Source organism: Mastigoproctus giganteus, chromosome 7, assembly GCF_048544385.1.
Source record: "Mastigoproctus giganteus isolate SK-2022 chromosome 7, ASM4854438v1, whole genome shotgun sequence".
In the NCBI taxonomy this organism is placed as follows: domain Eukaryota; kingdom Metazoa; phylum Arthropoda; class Arachnida; order Uropygi; family Thelyphonidae; genus Mastigoproctus; species Mastigoproctus giganteus.
The window spans coordinates 208,706,898-208,722,245 of NC_143581.1; the positions used below are offsets into that span (position 1 = coordinate 208,706,898).

Below are 15,348 nucleotides of genomic sequence, written 5' to 3' on the forward strand. Positions count from 1 at the left end.
AAGGCCATATTGCTCCGGGAATATGCGGTGGTCATTCCCTGACCTTTCCGTATTTGGTGGTGACGGGCTCGAACCCCGGTCTAATCAAGAAGCGTGTGCTACGCACTGTTGCTCCTTCCCACCTGGCTACGGAGGCGCCTCTCTTTGAATGCTTCCCATTTTGAATTTGCTGTTGGTAACATCATCAGTTGGTCCCACTGTATAGAATTTAAATACTGTCTCAGACCATCGGTCGCCTTTACGAAAGCAATAACCTTTCCCTTTACCCCTGATGGTAGTTACCTCTTTGAGTAAATCCCACTTCAGCACACTGTGATCACTGCCACCTAGTGGTTCCTTTATCTGCAGATTCCATATCATATACTTGGATTTCTGGAAAGCTTTTGACACTGTTACGCATGGACGATTACTGTACAAATTGGAGCAGTATGGTATTAAGGGTAAGTTGCTACAATGGATAAAAGGGTAGTTGGGGGGGAGAAGACAGAGAGTGGTATTCAACTGACGCTGCTCTTCGGGGACTAATGTGATTAGTGGAGTCCCCCAGGGTTCCATGTAGGGCGCACTGTTGTTTTATATATTTATCAATAATATTGATGATGGTATATCAGGCTTACAAAGGTTGGCAGGGTTATTGATTAATGTTAATGAGAGTAATGGCAGTGTTCTACTGCAACAGGATCTAGAAAATTTGGGCAGATGGGCTTAGAAGTGGCAACTGAAGTTTAACATCGACAAATGCAAAGTACAGGAATACCTCGCATAGCACGGTTTCGTTAACTGTGTTACGCACCAATACATTTGATATATATGTATGTATGTATTATAATACCAGCACGTGGGCTAATGCGTTATGGATTCAAGGCCATTCTGACTGTTGTCGAAACTCCCATTTATATATGGACTCTGCTAGCATTCATACACTATAGATTCCATGCGGTGAGGTCGTTGATTTTGCGTAAGCTGTACAAATATTTTTCGCTGTGTATTTTTATTAAAGATTATTTTTTAAAAACGTTACACCTTTATACAAATATGAGTGGAAAGAAGAAATGTAATGGCGCTGACTGTTCTTCTAGAGCAAAACACGAACGAGGTGTGAAAGTAAGGCAGGCGTTGCAAAATGACATTCCATGTTATAAAGAGATGTATGCAGATAAAAAGAAGAAAAAACTGTGCAAACTAAGCTGATCAGTTATTTTTAAAAATAAAAATACAGTACATACTTCACTTATATTCTTTTGGTATGTGCATACTGCAATGAAAATCATTTCTTCTGTACTTACTAATATTTTTCATTTTTATCATTTTAGTTTCTTTTTTTTGCAAGAACTTTGTGTGCATCAATTTATAGTAAATAAACATCTATATATTTTTGCAACTTGACCCATATAATCAAATTGTCAGAACGCATTACATTACATACTAATAATACCTTGATCAGCGTATTAGTATGTACAAATACATACTAATAATACCTTGATCAGCGCAGTTTCGCACGGCGCGGTATTTTTTTGGCACAAATTAACTGTGCTGTGTGAGGTATTCCTGTACTGCATATGGGTGGATGTAACCCCAGAGAAACATACCAACTGTGTGGTTCTACACTTAGAGTGGTAGAAGATGAAAAAGATCTGGGAGTATTTGTGCAGTCAGATATGAAGTTTTCTGAGCAATGCTGCCAGAGAAGGTCACGACGTATTGTCAATGATATACAGTAATTTTGCTAGTAGGAAAAAGGAGGCGATTATCCCTTTGTATAAGGCAATGGTCAGGCCACGCCTTGAGTACTGTGCACGGGTCTGGAGGCCTCATTTTAGGAAGGATGTAGAGTTGCTTGAGTATGTATAGAGAAGGGCAACAAGATTGGTGAGGGGAACAAAGAGGTCCTTTTACCAAGAAAAGCCTAAGTTCTGTAGATTGTAGTGGCTGGAGACTAGGCACCTGCGAGGTGATCTGATTGGGATGTATAAGGCCTTGAATGGGTTGAGCAAGCTTAATGCTGATTGGATTCTTCCTCTTGCTCAGATTATGAACCTGAGGGGATATAAATTGAAAATTGAGGAAAGACAGTTTTAGAATATATGTGCGGAAATTTGCCTTTTGCTGGCTGGTAGTTGATTGCTAGATCAAACTTCCATCTGTCATTGTGGAAGTTGATAGAACTTATATAAATTCAAGATAGAACTGGAGAAACGTTTAGAGCAAATGGATCTGTGAAATTGGAAGTTTTTTTTTTTTAGGCCGATGCTATATAAGCTTGCTTTCTTGCATCATATGTCTCTAATAATGCTATAATAAGGAGGAAACCAAAACATTTCCTATGCTAGTATTGCAGCAGGACTGAAATGATCATTTCAGCTTTCCTTTCTATCATATCTTATTAACAGAGTTGGCAAGAATATGTTACTCCCTGGGAGGCGCCTCCGTAGCCAGGTGGGCAGGAGCAGCAGTGCGTAGCACACGCTTCTTGATTAGACTGGGGTTCGAGCCCGTGACCACCAAATACGGAGGATGCGGAAAGGTCAGCAAATGACTACCGCATTATCCCCGGAGCAATATGGCTTTAGTTGCTAATGTTCCTAAAAAAAAAAAAACCAAACAAAATGACCGGGGTTTGAACCCGTGACAACTAAATACGGAAGATGCGGAAAGGTTAGGGAATGACCACTGCATATCCCCGGAGCAATATGGCCTTAGTTGCTAATGCTCCTAAAAACCAAAATAATTAACTAACTAAATCAAAATAATTAACTAACTAACTATCTGGGACACCAAAATAATTCATGCTAGTACTGATTATTAGAGGACTGGAATTAATAGTAGTAGTATTAACCTTTTCCCGTAACCGAGTGGTCAGGAGTGGGAGTGCAGTAGCACACACTCTTTGAGTAGACCGGGGTTCAAACTCCTGACTGCTGAATACAGTCGATCTGCCAACCCGCACTGGACCAGCGTGGCAGATTATGGTCCATTTTCCTCAGCATGAATTGTTGAGGAGGCTTCCATCCTGCAGTGGGTTGATAATGGCTGCACTTGACCTTTTTTTTTTTTTTTTTATTAACCTTTTGGTAAGTGCATGGATCTGTTAACATGTCCCCAACACTTACTTTCTCCCTCTTTCTTTCTATCTACCATATCTGTTGTGATGTATAAACACTATATTTGACCACAAAAATATTCTTCCAAAATTGGTCCTGCTAAGTATATATTAACATTAGTAGTGACAAACAATGCAAGAAAGCAAGCAAGCTTATACAGCATCAGCTAAACAAAAAAAAAAAAAAAGAATAAATAAAAAGAAAAAAAGAACGCACCTCTACCGTTTCACCTATTCATTCCCTCCATTAGTTTATCTAGTTCCTTAAATTTAATCTGTCAACTTCCATAACGCAGATGGAAGTTTGTTCCCGCAATCAACCACCTTCTGGCTTAAGGCAAACGTCTGCACATCTATTCTGCAACTGTCCTTTCAAGAAGAAGAATCCCTTCAGCATTGATCTTGCTCAATCTATTTAAAGCCTTAAACACCTCAGTGAGATCACTTCTCAGGTGCATAGTCTCCAGATGCTGCAATTTGCAGAACTGAAGCCTTTCTTGTTAAGAGCATCCCTTTGTTGCCCTTTGTGCTTATTATAGCAGCTCCACTTCCTCCTTAAAATTAGGCCTCCAGACCTGTATGCAGTACTGGAGATGTGGCCTGGCCATTGCCTTATACAATGGGATAATCACCTCCTTATTCCTGCTAGCAAAATTCCTGTATATGTATTTCATTTATTAACCACCCAGTGGGAATAGCTGACCCCTAAGTGCCACAGTCTATTTAGTATAAATAAGTTATATACCAGAGTGACATCAGTGTCAGTTTTAGTATTTCTCAATTACTACAATTCCTTTTAATCTACATCATCGTTTTGTTAATTAAGAAGTTTGAATTCAAACAAATAAAATAAAACATTTTCATTAAACATAATCTATGCAATGATGAAAAGTAAAGTATGATTTTAAAATTAGTGATCTCTCTGTTCAGTTCTGGCAATATGAAACTGTCATATGCTTCAGGTGCAGCTTGAATAGTTGGCACTCGAGCTCGCATAAATATTTCACGTGCCAGTAATGAAGAATGTGGGAGTTTCGTTCTTACAAGTGTAAACAAGGGGTCCTCATGTAAACAGATTGAGCACTCAATGAGTGAATGCAGAATTTGTGCCACTCGTGAAACAATCTGCTATTCTCAGTAGCATGAACTCTAGCATAGCATACTTCTTCTCATATAAACAAATTATGTCATGCCCAAAGAAGGGAGGTGAGGTTAAACAAGAACAAATGTGCTTGCACCAAGCATTTTATTTAAAAAAATTAAAAATATAATTTTTAAATGTAAAACAAGTTATTTAGTATATGCAGTACATTACATTAACCAAAAGCATTGCTTCTTTGCATCTGCTATATCGCTCATTTGGTTCTCCAACCAGTGCATAGTGACAAACAGCATCTAGTGCTTCAGCTACAATATTGGTATATGGATAGACTGTGTATGTATGAAAAAAAAAAAGAAATAATAATAATTGCCAGATTTTTATTGTTTCAATTTTAAAAAAAATTTAGAATGGCTTGGCAAATCATTCTAATAGTGAAATATAAAATTTCATGAAAATTCATACTGAAAGTTATGTGTGGACAGAGAAATAATAGCAATTTGAATGAAAATTGGGATGTCGACAAATCTTTTTAAAAGGTCTAAATGCAAAATTTCATGAAAAATCCATTCTCTAGGAGCTGAGTTATTACACGCAGATATCTGTTGTCTTCACTTTACTGTTGGTAAAGGCGATAGGCACCTTATGCATATATGCTAACACACCTAAATGGATTGTTCTCAGTTGTGTTCAGCAGATTGAAAATGTTTGTCAGCATTAAAAAGTGAAAAATTTTGAATTGTTTCTAGCTGATAAAAGGTTCTGAAAGGGTAGCATTTAGGGGGAGGACATATTCCCTGGTGCTAAGTGGGGTGGTAGTGCATGTTCAGGGATTAAATAAATAAATATACTAGGAAAATTCAACTTTTACTTTCAGTTCATGGTTTCATTGTGCAAAATTTTATATTTTGTTCTGTAGTTATCAAAAGTACTGCATTTTTTTTTTTTTTTAACAGGTGAAAATGCTGTATTGAAAGAACTAGCAATTATTAATGCAGATTCACTCATTCAGGAACCAAGAAAAATTTTGTCAGTAATAATTTTTTGCTTTTAGAAATTTAAGCTCACATGGCTAAAAGCATTTTAAATACAGAAGTTAATGAATCTCTTACCTCGTCACATGAGTCAAAAGAAGAAAAAAAATGTGATCTTAAAACCAATACTGACTTTGTTACAAAATCTTTTTCTGAAGACTCTGAAAGTTCTGCAGATGAAAAAAAGAGTAAAAAGCATAAAAGCAAACATAAGAAAAAGAAGAAAAAGAAACATAAGAAGCATAAAATTCCCAAGGATAAAGCTCAGCATTTCCATAATGGTGACAAAGAAAAATCAAAAAATAACAGAAGTTCCACCGTAAGTATTTGAATATATTTTTTTAATAGATAAAAAGTCGGTAAACTCTTGTTCCAATTTTAAAAGAAATTTGCTTTTTATTGCTAAGATGGTATTGCTTTAGAATTATGGTAAAGATCATGTTTAAACTAAGTGGCATAACAAATAAATATTGCCAATTTATAGATTTTCAGAGCTCAAACCTTGCTATAAATCAATTAAAATATTTATCCATAACATTGAAGTAATGGCCAATGATGAGGCTAGCATTCATGTAGTAGTATCAATTAGTACATATTTGAAATGTGAAGTATTTTTATTCACCTTAAAAAACAAATTTTAAGTAAATTAATATGTAGCAACTCAGTCTCATTTAGTGTTTACCTCAATTTAATGCATATAGCATTAAATTGAGGTAAACACTAAATAGAAATGCATAGAAATGTTAACTCAGAAGACTTCTCTTATTAAACTATATTTGTTAAAACAATAGGACCTCATAAATCTGGCAATATTGGGATCTACACTGGGCCAGTTATTAGAAACCTAATAATGTATGTCTGTGTTTTTTTTTTTTTTTTTTTTATTAAAATACACAATCACCTGTTGTAGAAGAGTATGGCAGAAGGATTAAATATTGAAGAAAGATTATGCCTGATTGAGCAGTGAAGCACTGTTTCCCTATGGCAATTATAGTGTGTTACGTAAGGAAAATTTCCTGAGCCTTATGCTTAAAAAGAAAAAGTGTTGTGATGGCAGTTGTATTGTAATGATTAATCATGTTATAATAGTAGCTAATACAATTAACTATATACAGTGGTACCTTGGATTGCGAGTAACTTGGTCTACGATGGTTTTGCAAGACGAGCAAACATTTTTAATAAATTTTAACTTGATAAACGAGTGAGGTCTTGCAATACGAGTAGTCAGTCCTCGTATAACACGTGTTTACACTACACGAATTCGATCATACACGATTTATAAATACGCGAACGATAGCTTATATAACACGAACTGAATTCGCTTATGCGCGATTCGCCTTTGTGTTTACAAGAAATGGCAGTCGAATGCAGAATCACCCCAACCGAACGCAACACGATAGGAATGAAGAGAAGATTCTGAAAATGTATATTTTTTTTATGTTTTTTATATCAGTGAAGGGGAAACACATTTCACCGTAATAACGTAAAAACCAACACAATTTCAGCTATCAGTATAATCGCAAATGCAATTAGATCAAGTTTACTACCAGTTTATAACAGATTCCACTAGCAGGAACATAACTGGAAATTGTTTTTATTGTTTTATGGTAGTAACCCCTAGAAATGTGCTTTAGTAAAATGTGAGATGTTGATAGTGTATCTCTGCCTTTACGGTGTTGTTTATTCAGTTGCTGCCGACCGGGCTAGCCGAGTGGGTAAAGTACCTACCCGGCAACCCAAAGGTCGCGGGTTCGATTCCCGCCTCGGGCTTGGATCAAAGTACTGCAAAAACCTTGGGAGGTGCAATATGGCCACAGAAGCCGATGCGCCAACAACTACCAAATCAATCAATCATTATTCAGTTGCTACACGCACGCAGCTTTGTCTATGTGTATCAAGCGTGCTTCCTCATCTCATTTTGTAATAGTGCGAGCGATGAATCTGTTCAACGACAATGCAATGTCATATTTCCGTGAAATCCTCAAGAGGAGGCAAAAGCAAGTGTCATTGGAGAGGTTCCTTGTTAGTCGCACAAAAAGAAAGAGTCAACAGATAGCAGTGATTCCGTTAGTGACAGTGAAAGTCGTCGTACCATAAATTCGATTGTTTTATGTATATTAAATTTAAATATTAAAAATATGAAAAGGTATGTATGTATTTTATATTAATCATTTTTACAGTATATGAATATTTTTGAGTTTTGGAACAAATCATCTGGATTTCCATGATTTCTTATGGGAAAATTCGCTTTGATATACGAGTGCTTTGGATTACGAGCACGTTTCCTGAACGAATTATGCTCGCAAACCAAGGTACCACTGTACATATAATCCAACAATGGTAGCTTCCTGAAGCAGTGTTTTTTTTTTTTATGTCAATCTGATTTATGATTGTATATGCGCGCAGTTCAATTATAGTTCACTAATAATTGAACATCCAACGTATTGTTTCTAAAAATTTTAAAGTAAGCAGGGTTTTTTCTTTTTTAAAGTTAAGGCTTCGTAAGCGATACTCAGGAAACTTTCCATGGCTACTGCTTCCATAGACACAAGAAAGCTTCCTCAGGTGAGCAGTATGGCTTGCCAAATATGCAATTGAGAAATGAATACAGTGAAGCGATTTCCAGCATCAGTCTCAATATAAAAATATCGAGAGCAAAATATAGTAAACATGGTACTCTGGACAGCTATAGCAAACCCCCATGGGTAGCACAATGGTTGAGATTGCTGTCCTTACGCACACAGAAAATGCCTGGGTTTGAATCATCAAGGCAAGATAAAATTTTATATTTATATATATTTTTTTCTTTTCATTATGGCCAAGTTAGTCTAAGAAAAGGGTTGCACAGCTTCCTCTGCCTGAAAACATTTTCATCCAGCAAAATCAGTAAACTAACCAAAGAGTATACTCAGTTTATGGATACAGTGCACTGATGCTTGCAGAGCCATATCCTTAGTTGCGTTGGTACAAAGACAGAAGACCAACAATAACTGCAGCAAAGTTTTCTGTGGTTGTAAAATACCATGTGCATTTTTCTTCTCTTCTAAAAACAATGTAACCAAAAATTTTCATTTTTGGATGAAATTTGAATTATTTGTCATGAGTTATTTAATGTGAAGATATGAGATTCGTCTCAAGTTTATAGGTAGAAAGAATAGTAAATAAAAATGTGTTATTTATTTATTTATTATTTTTTTTTTATTCAGCATTTTTGTTTTCTTATCTATCTTAGCATTAGTAGAGGCATATGATGCAAGAAAGCAAGCTTATACAGCATCAGCCAAAAAAAAAAAAAAAAAAAAAACCCCTTCCTATTTAACCCATCCATTTGCTCCAAATGTCTGGCTAGTTCTGCCATGAATTTATTTAAGCTGTCCATTTCTACAATGACAGATGGAAGTTTGTTCTAGAAATCAACCACCAGCTGGCTAAAGGAAGAAAAAGTATTTTGTTTACTACTAATATTTATTAAAATGTGACTTGGAATGTTGTGCTGCATATGTGAAAATGAACATTGCTTCCTAGCAATCTACACATTTATTTGAATATCAGGATTGTATGATTTTTGACAGAACCAAAACAGATAACAATGCCAGTATTGTTCACTGCTTAGTAGTTGAAATGAAAGGCAGTGGGTAATGAGGATGTTCATTTGTCAGCTTCCCTTACTTATGACAGAATTATCCAGATCACTTCATGCGTATATTAAGAGATTGGAAAAAGAAGAAAGTTGATGGTGCAAAGTAACAGTAAGAGGAAGGCTTTTTGTGGGCAAAAAGTAAAATATCCTGCAACACAACACAACACAACCTTTTGGAATGCATAAGTGAGAAGCAGCAGTTTGAGTATGAGCCAAATAAATTTCGCGTTTTACTGTGTTTAGTTTTCGATTGTGGGCATCAAAGATTTGGCACTGAATAATCAGTGCGAAGGCTTGGGCTTATGTTCAACGTACAGACAAATACTATTACCATGTTCTGCCTAAGTTGCTAATATCTTTTGAAATTGTATTGGATCACTGTTCCAGCGATGCAATACAATTTTAATCTGAATTTGCTATACATTTAAAAATCCAAGACATCATCAGGACAGTTGTTTCAAAGCTACTGGCTTCCCATCAACGGATGAGTGAACTCTGTTGGTGGTGTCTCAGATTTTTTCAGTGTGTGGTGGATTCACCTTCATGTGATGCTGTACAATTTAAAAAGATAATGGCAATTTAGAAAGAACCATGCAATAATCAGGTAAAGAAATGTTAGTAAAAAAAAAAAGTAAATACAGCTATGTTTAATAATTGAATTATTAAACATTATATAGATATGTAATTTAAATTTATATAAAAAAAATTATATGTATTTTAAGATTGCACATCACTTTGAATTGCAAAAAGTGTATTTTACATTGTCGGTTTTATTCATTTTATTTTCACCAGTTTTATTTCAGTTTACTTATTATTTTATAAACCATTAGCAAAAATTGAATGTACAAGTAATTTAAATTTGGTTTAATTATAAGCTAATTAAATTTTAATCTTATTTAAATTGTTTTGAATGAGTCTTAAATTATCATGTGTTCAGTTTTGGAAAATGAAGTATTAGGTAAAGGTCAGCAGAATGGGAATGATTTTATAGTAGAGTAATACTTGCTAATTTGGATCTCTGTAATCAGACTGCCTTCTTTTTATCTCTGTTTTGTATTTATTGTGGAAATTTGTTTCATAATTGCTTTATAAAAGAATCATTCAGAAGAAAAAATTACATGCTAGTGAAAACAAAAGGCATTTTTATTGTTAGATAATGAACCTGCACATGCTTCCAATGAAATTTTATCAAGAAACAATGGCAATAAAAGTGCCTTGTCTTGCCTCCCATTGCCAGTCCTCATAAAACTGCCAATATTTACAACTGGACTGCAAGTTGGAATGAAATAAAGAAGAGTACAGTAGTAAGTGCATGGGTAAAAAACTCAAACGATAATGTTCTTCTTGATTTACTTGGAATCAAGGATGAAGGGTGTCAAAAATGTATTGCACAACAATTCTTATTATTTATGGAGTTCATTAGCAGAGAAAGCATTTTGCAGCATGTATATTATGCTGTTCAAATGTGTGTTCACAGGCTGATTTGTATGTGGTATTTCTGTGTGGGTTATGGGTTTTTCAGGCTGAAACACTCATAACTCACGGAGGTAACCCTACTCTCTATATCTGAGGCAACTACAGCTAGCCTTCAACAGGATTCAAATCCAAACCTCTCCAAAGGAATGAAAAGTGGTCGAATTACTGTACTTGATAAATAGAATTGCACAGCAGTGGCAAAAAGGGATATTGATTTGGGGGGGGAGGCAATATCACAGGTGATGGAAGGAAAAATAGTAGCAGCATTTTGAGGGAGAAAATTAGTAGGCAAAGTTATGTGAAGGCAGGAGCTGCCTTGATATTCATATCAAATTTGTGAATTCTAACAAGGAATTTTAAAAATTTCTATTTATGTATATTAATTGTGTATTAATTTCTCTCTAAGAGAAATTGTAATTGTATTATGAAATAACAGAACAATGGAAACTTTACTCAATAGAAAACTTGCAGTTTCTTCAGAAAATACAATTAGCATTAGCATTAGTAGAGGCATTTGATGCAAGAAAGCAAGCTTATGCAGCATCGCCCAAAAAAAAAAAAAAAAAAAAAAAAGTAAAATAAATAAATAAAAAATAACCACTTCCACTTCACCCCTCTGTTCGTTCGAAATACCTGTCCAGCCAAGCCTTAAACTTATTTAGGCTATCAACTTCCACGACAAGGGATGGAAGTCTGTTCCACCTACCAACCACCCGCTGGCTAAAGGCAAATTTCCGCACATCTATTCTACATCTGTCTTTCCTCAATTTGAATTTATGCCCTCCCAGGTGATTATTCTGAGCAAGAGGAAGAATCCCATCAGCATTGAGCATGCTCAAACCATTCAAGGCTTTGTACACCTCTATCAGATCCTCGCCGGTGTCTAGTCTCCAGACACTGTAATTCGCAAAACTTAAGCCTTTCTTCGTAAGAGCACCCCTTTGTCCCATTCACTAATCTTGTTGCCCTTCTCTGTACTCGTTCCAGCAGCTCTACATCCTTCTTGAAATGAGGCCTCCAGGCCTGTATACAGTACTCTAGGTGTGGCCTGACCATTGCCTTATACAAGGGAATAATCACCTCCTTATCCCTGCTAGAAAAATTCCTATATATCATTGACAATACACCATGAGCTACTCTTGCAGCCCGTCTGCACTGCTCAGAGAACTTCATATCTGCCTGCACAACCACCCCTAGGTCCCTTTCATTCTCTGCCACTGTCAGTGTAGTACCACAGAGTTGATACGTTGCTCTGGGGTTGCTGTTTCCCATATGTAGTACTTTACATTTGTCAATGTTAACCTCTCAGCCCATCTGCTCAACCTTTCCAGATCCTGTTGCAGCAGCATAGTGTCAGTAGTGTCCTTGACAACCCTGCCAACCTTCGTATCGTCTGCAAACTTGGACATTAAGCTTGATATACCATCATCAATATCATTTATAAATACAGAAAACAATAAAGGACCCAATACTGAGCCCTGAGGGACTCCACTAATAACATTAGTCCACGGTGAGCAGTGTCCATTGATTACCACTCTCTGTCTTCTATACGATATTACAATACGATTGGGGAGGCACGTGCGTGAGTCTTGAAGACCCTGCTCAAATTTTACAATTTGATTACTTCAACTACTCCATTCACACAGCTGAAACTCATAGTGCCTTCTTTGATTTCTGTATTGAAAATTCCATTGATTGTTATGCAAACAGGAAAAATGTAGGATCAAGTATGAAATGCTTACTAAGTCTCCTTAGTATATCCTTGATATAAACAAAGATATTAATTATATTTCCCCTGCTAAGTCTTGCTTTTGAATGGAGCTACCTTATTTGCTGGGTTATTCCAATGTGTGACAGGATGCGATCAAGGATGTAGTAGCCATAGTTTTGCTCACCTAAGGCAGTTTCATGTTCCATCATGTTTATATCAGGAATATAAAATAGAATAGAACTGTTTTGTTGCATGCAAAGGAAAAAATAGTGTTCCGCACAACAAATTGTTTATTGAAAGGAGAATGATTTTTGATATGTGTATATAATTTAAGAGATAAAAGTAATAATTTAAGAGATAAGTAGTAGAGAATTTAAGAGATATAAGTATAAGTAGTAGAGAAAATTTAAGAGAGATAAGTAATAGTGAAAAGGAATATAGAAAAGAGTTTTTTTTTTTTGCTAGTTATTGGCGCATAGGCTTCTGTGGCCATAATGCACCTCCCAAGGTTTTTTTTGCAGTACTTTGATCCAAGCCCGAGGCAGGAATCGAACCCGCGACCTTTGGGTTGCCAGGCAGGCACTTTACCCACCCAGCTAGCTCGGTCGGCGAAAAGAGTAAAGAAATATATAGAAAGCAGTAAGTAATGAAAGAAATCATGGTATATATAAAACAAAAAAAAAATTACATATAAAATATATATTTAAAAATACACCAATACCTCACACAGTGCAGCTTCAATCAGTACAGGATTCACTATAGTGCAGTTTACAATCTGCGGCTACGATTGATTATCAATGAATTTCGTTCTTAGTCTACCTCATTACTGTTGGTATTTATTATTTTTCTAACTAATCATGCATAATTATTTCTAATATAAAAAATCCTTATGTGAAACCCATGTATCATTATTTTTACCATTGAAACCGTTCTCCGCTTAGTGCTGATTCAGTCAATGCGGTAGTTTTTTTCCAATGCATTAACTGAACTGTGTGGGGTAGTCCTGTATATGTATATTTTAGATGTAAAATTTTTTGCATTTTACATATAAAACGACAAGACTGCAGCAATAATTCAGACACAGCATGAGTTTAAGGGAAAGTCTTGTATGAAAAATTTGATTGAATACTATGATGTGGTTACAAAGGAACTGGATGCAAAAAATAATTTTGATATCATATACAGTCCATTCTGGTTATTTGGGACATATCGGGACTAGTGCATTTTGGCTTGGTTAAGTGGCTGCCCCAATTATCCGAAGTTTCACGTAAATAGTTAAAAATACAATGTATCCCCCCCCCCCTTACAATTGGTTCACTGTACATTCAAATCATGTTATGATGAACTCAACATAGTAAAGTACCGTTCACTATACGATGTGCTGTAAACGCCGGTCATTGTGATCACGTTTGTGAATTGAATTTTAATTCTATTAAACAGCGATTTTAATTAGCGTTAAGCACAAATTTGCCCTTTATTACCTTACCAATTAAAAAATTAAATGATATGTGAAAATCGGAATAATTAATACGTACTGTAATATGTACATATGAACTAGTTGACATTTCTGTTCACTGACATTTGTGGGCGGGGGTTAAATTTTAAAACAGTAAAAAGATAAGCAATCAATAACAAAGAACACGGCACACACAAATTGCAAGTAACACAATACGCGCAAGTGAGAACGGAGTAACGAGTTACAAAGCTTTAAAAATAGGAATAAAGAGAAGTTCTCAAAATAAATTTTTTTATATGATTGAAGATTTCATGGAAGTGTAAACACATTTCACCATAATAACCCACAGAATTCCAGCTGTCGGTATTATTGCAAATTCAGTAAGATCGAGTTTACTGTCTGTTTATGATAGATTTCACTAACAGAAAAGCCCAATAAACAGGTGACTGCTAATTGTTTTTATTGTTTTATGGTTGTGACCTGATATGATATCAGAATTTCGACCGAACCACGTGGTACCGTTGGAGACAATCATAGGGTAATCTCCACTGCTGCGGTCTCCTGCCCCGATTAAACGGCATGCGGTCCCAATTAAGCTAAGTAAACCCTGGCTATTTTCTCGATTGGTTTCTGTTTTTTAAGATTTGCCCGAAATGAATGGCTGCCCTGATTAACCAGTGGCCCAAATAACCGGAATCCACTGTACTTGGATTCCAGGAAAGCTTTTGACACTGTTGCACATGGAAGACAACTATACAAATTGGAGCACAATGGTATTAAGGGTAAGTTGCTACAATGGATAAAGGAGTGGTTGAGTGGGAGAAGACAGAGTGGCAATCAATGGACGCTGCTCTTCGTGGATTAATGTTATTAGTGGAGTCCCACAGGGTTCTGTGTTGGTCCCACTGTTGTTTTGTATATTTATCAATGATATTGATAAAGGTATATCAGGCTTAGTGTTGAAGTTTGCAGATACAAAGGTTGGCAGGGTTGTTAATGACAGTAATGGCAGTGTGTTACTGCAACAGGATCTAGAAAATTTGGGCAGATGGGCTGAGGAGTGGCAACTGAAGTTTAACATTGACAAATTCAAAGTACTGCATATAGGTAGAAGTAACCCCAGAGGAATGTACCAAATGTTTGGTACTACACCTAGGGTGGTAGAAAATGAAAAAGACCTGGGAGTAATTGTGCAATCAGATATGAAGTTTTCTGAGCAATGTAGATAGGCTGCGAGAGCAGGTCATGGGGTTTTCTCAATTATATACAGGAATTTTGCTAGCAGGGAAAAGGAGGTGATTATCCCTTTGTATAAGGCAATGGTCAGGCCACGGCATACGTTCTGCATACTGATCTGGAGGCCTCATTTCAGGAAGGTTGTAGAGTTGCTTGAGCGAGTACAGAGAACGACAACAAGATTGGTGAGGGGAATGAAGTGGCAGTCTTAAAAAGAAAGGCCAAAGTTCTGCAAATTGCAGCATCTGGATACCAAGCACCTGCGAGATGATCTGATTGAGGTGTATAAGATCTTGAATGGGTCGAGCACGCTGAATTCCGATGGGATTTTTCCACTTGCTCAGATTACAAATCTAAGGGGGCATAAATTCGAATTGAGGAAAGACAGTTGTAGGATAGATGTGCGGAAATTTTCCTTTAGTAAATGGGTGGTTAATTGCTGGAACAAACTTCCATCTGTCATTGTGGAAGTTGATAGCTTAAATAAATTCAAGGAGAAACTGAACAAACTTTTAGAGGGAATGGTTGCGTGATTTTTTTTTTTTTTTTTTTTTGGCTTCTGCTACATAAGCTCATATGCTTGCTTTCTTGCATCA

The 15,348-nt window shown here is 36.1% G+C and overlaps 1 protein-coding gene across 1 annotated transcript in view; it reads left to right on the forward strand.

The window, feature by feature from the left end:
• Positions 1-5,267: 5,267 nt before the first annotated feature.
• LOC150083633 (uncharacterized) overlaps positions 5,268-15,348 on the forward strand; it is a 177,740-nt gene continuing 167,659 nt past the window's right edge. Inside the window, exon 1 of the mRNA XM_090378548.1 lies at positions 5,268-5,552. Within this exon, the coding sequence (XP_090234674.1) occupies positions 5,268-5,552 (285 nt within the window). The remainder of the gene's footprint in view (positions 5,553-15,348) is intronic.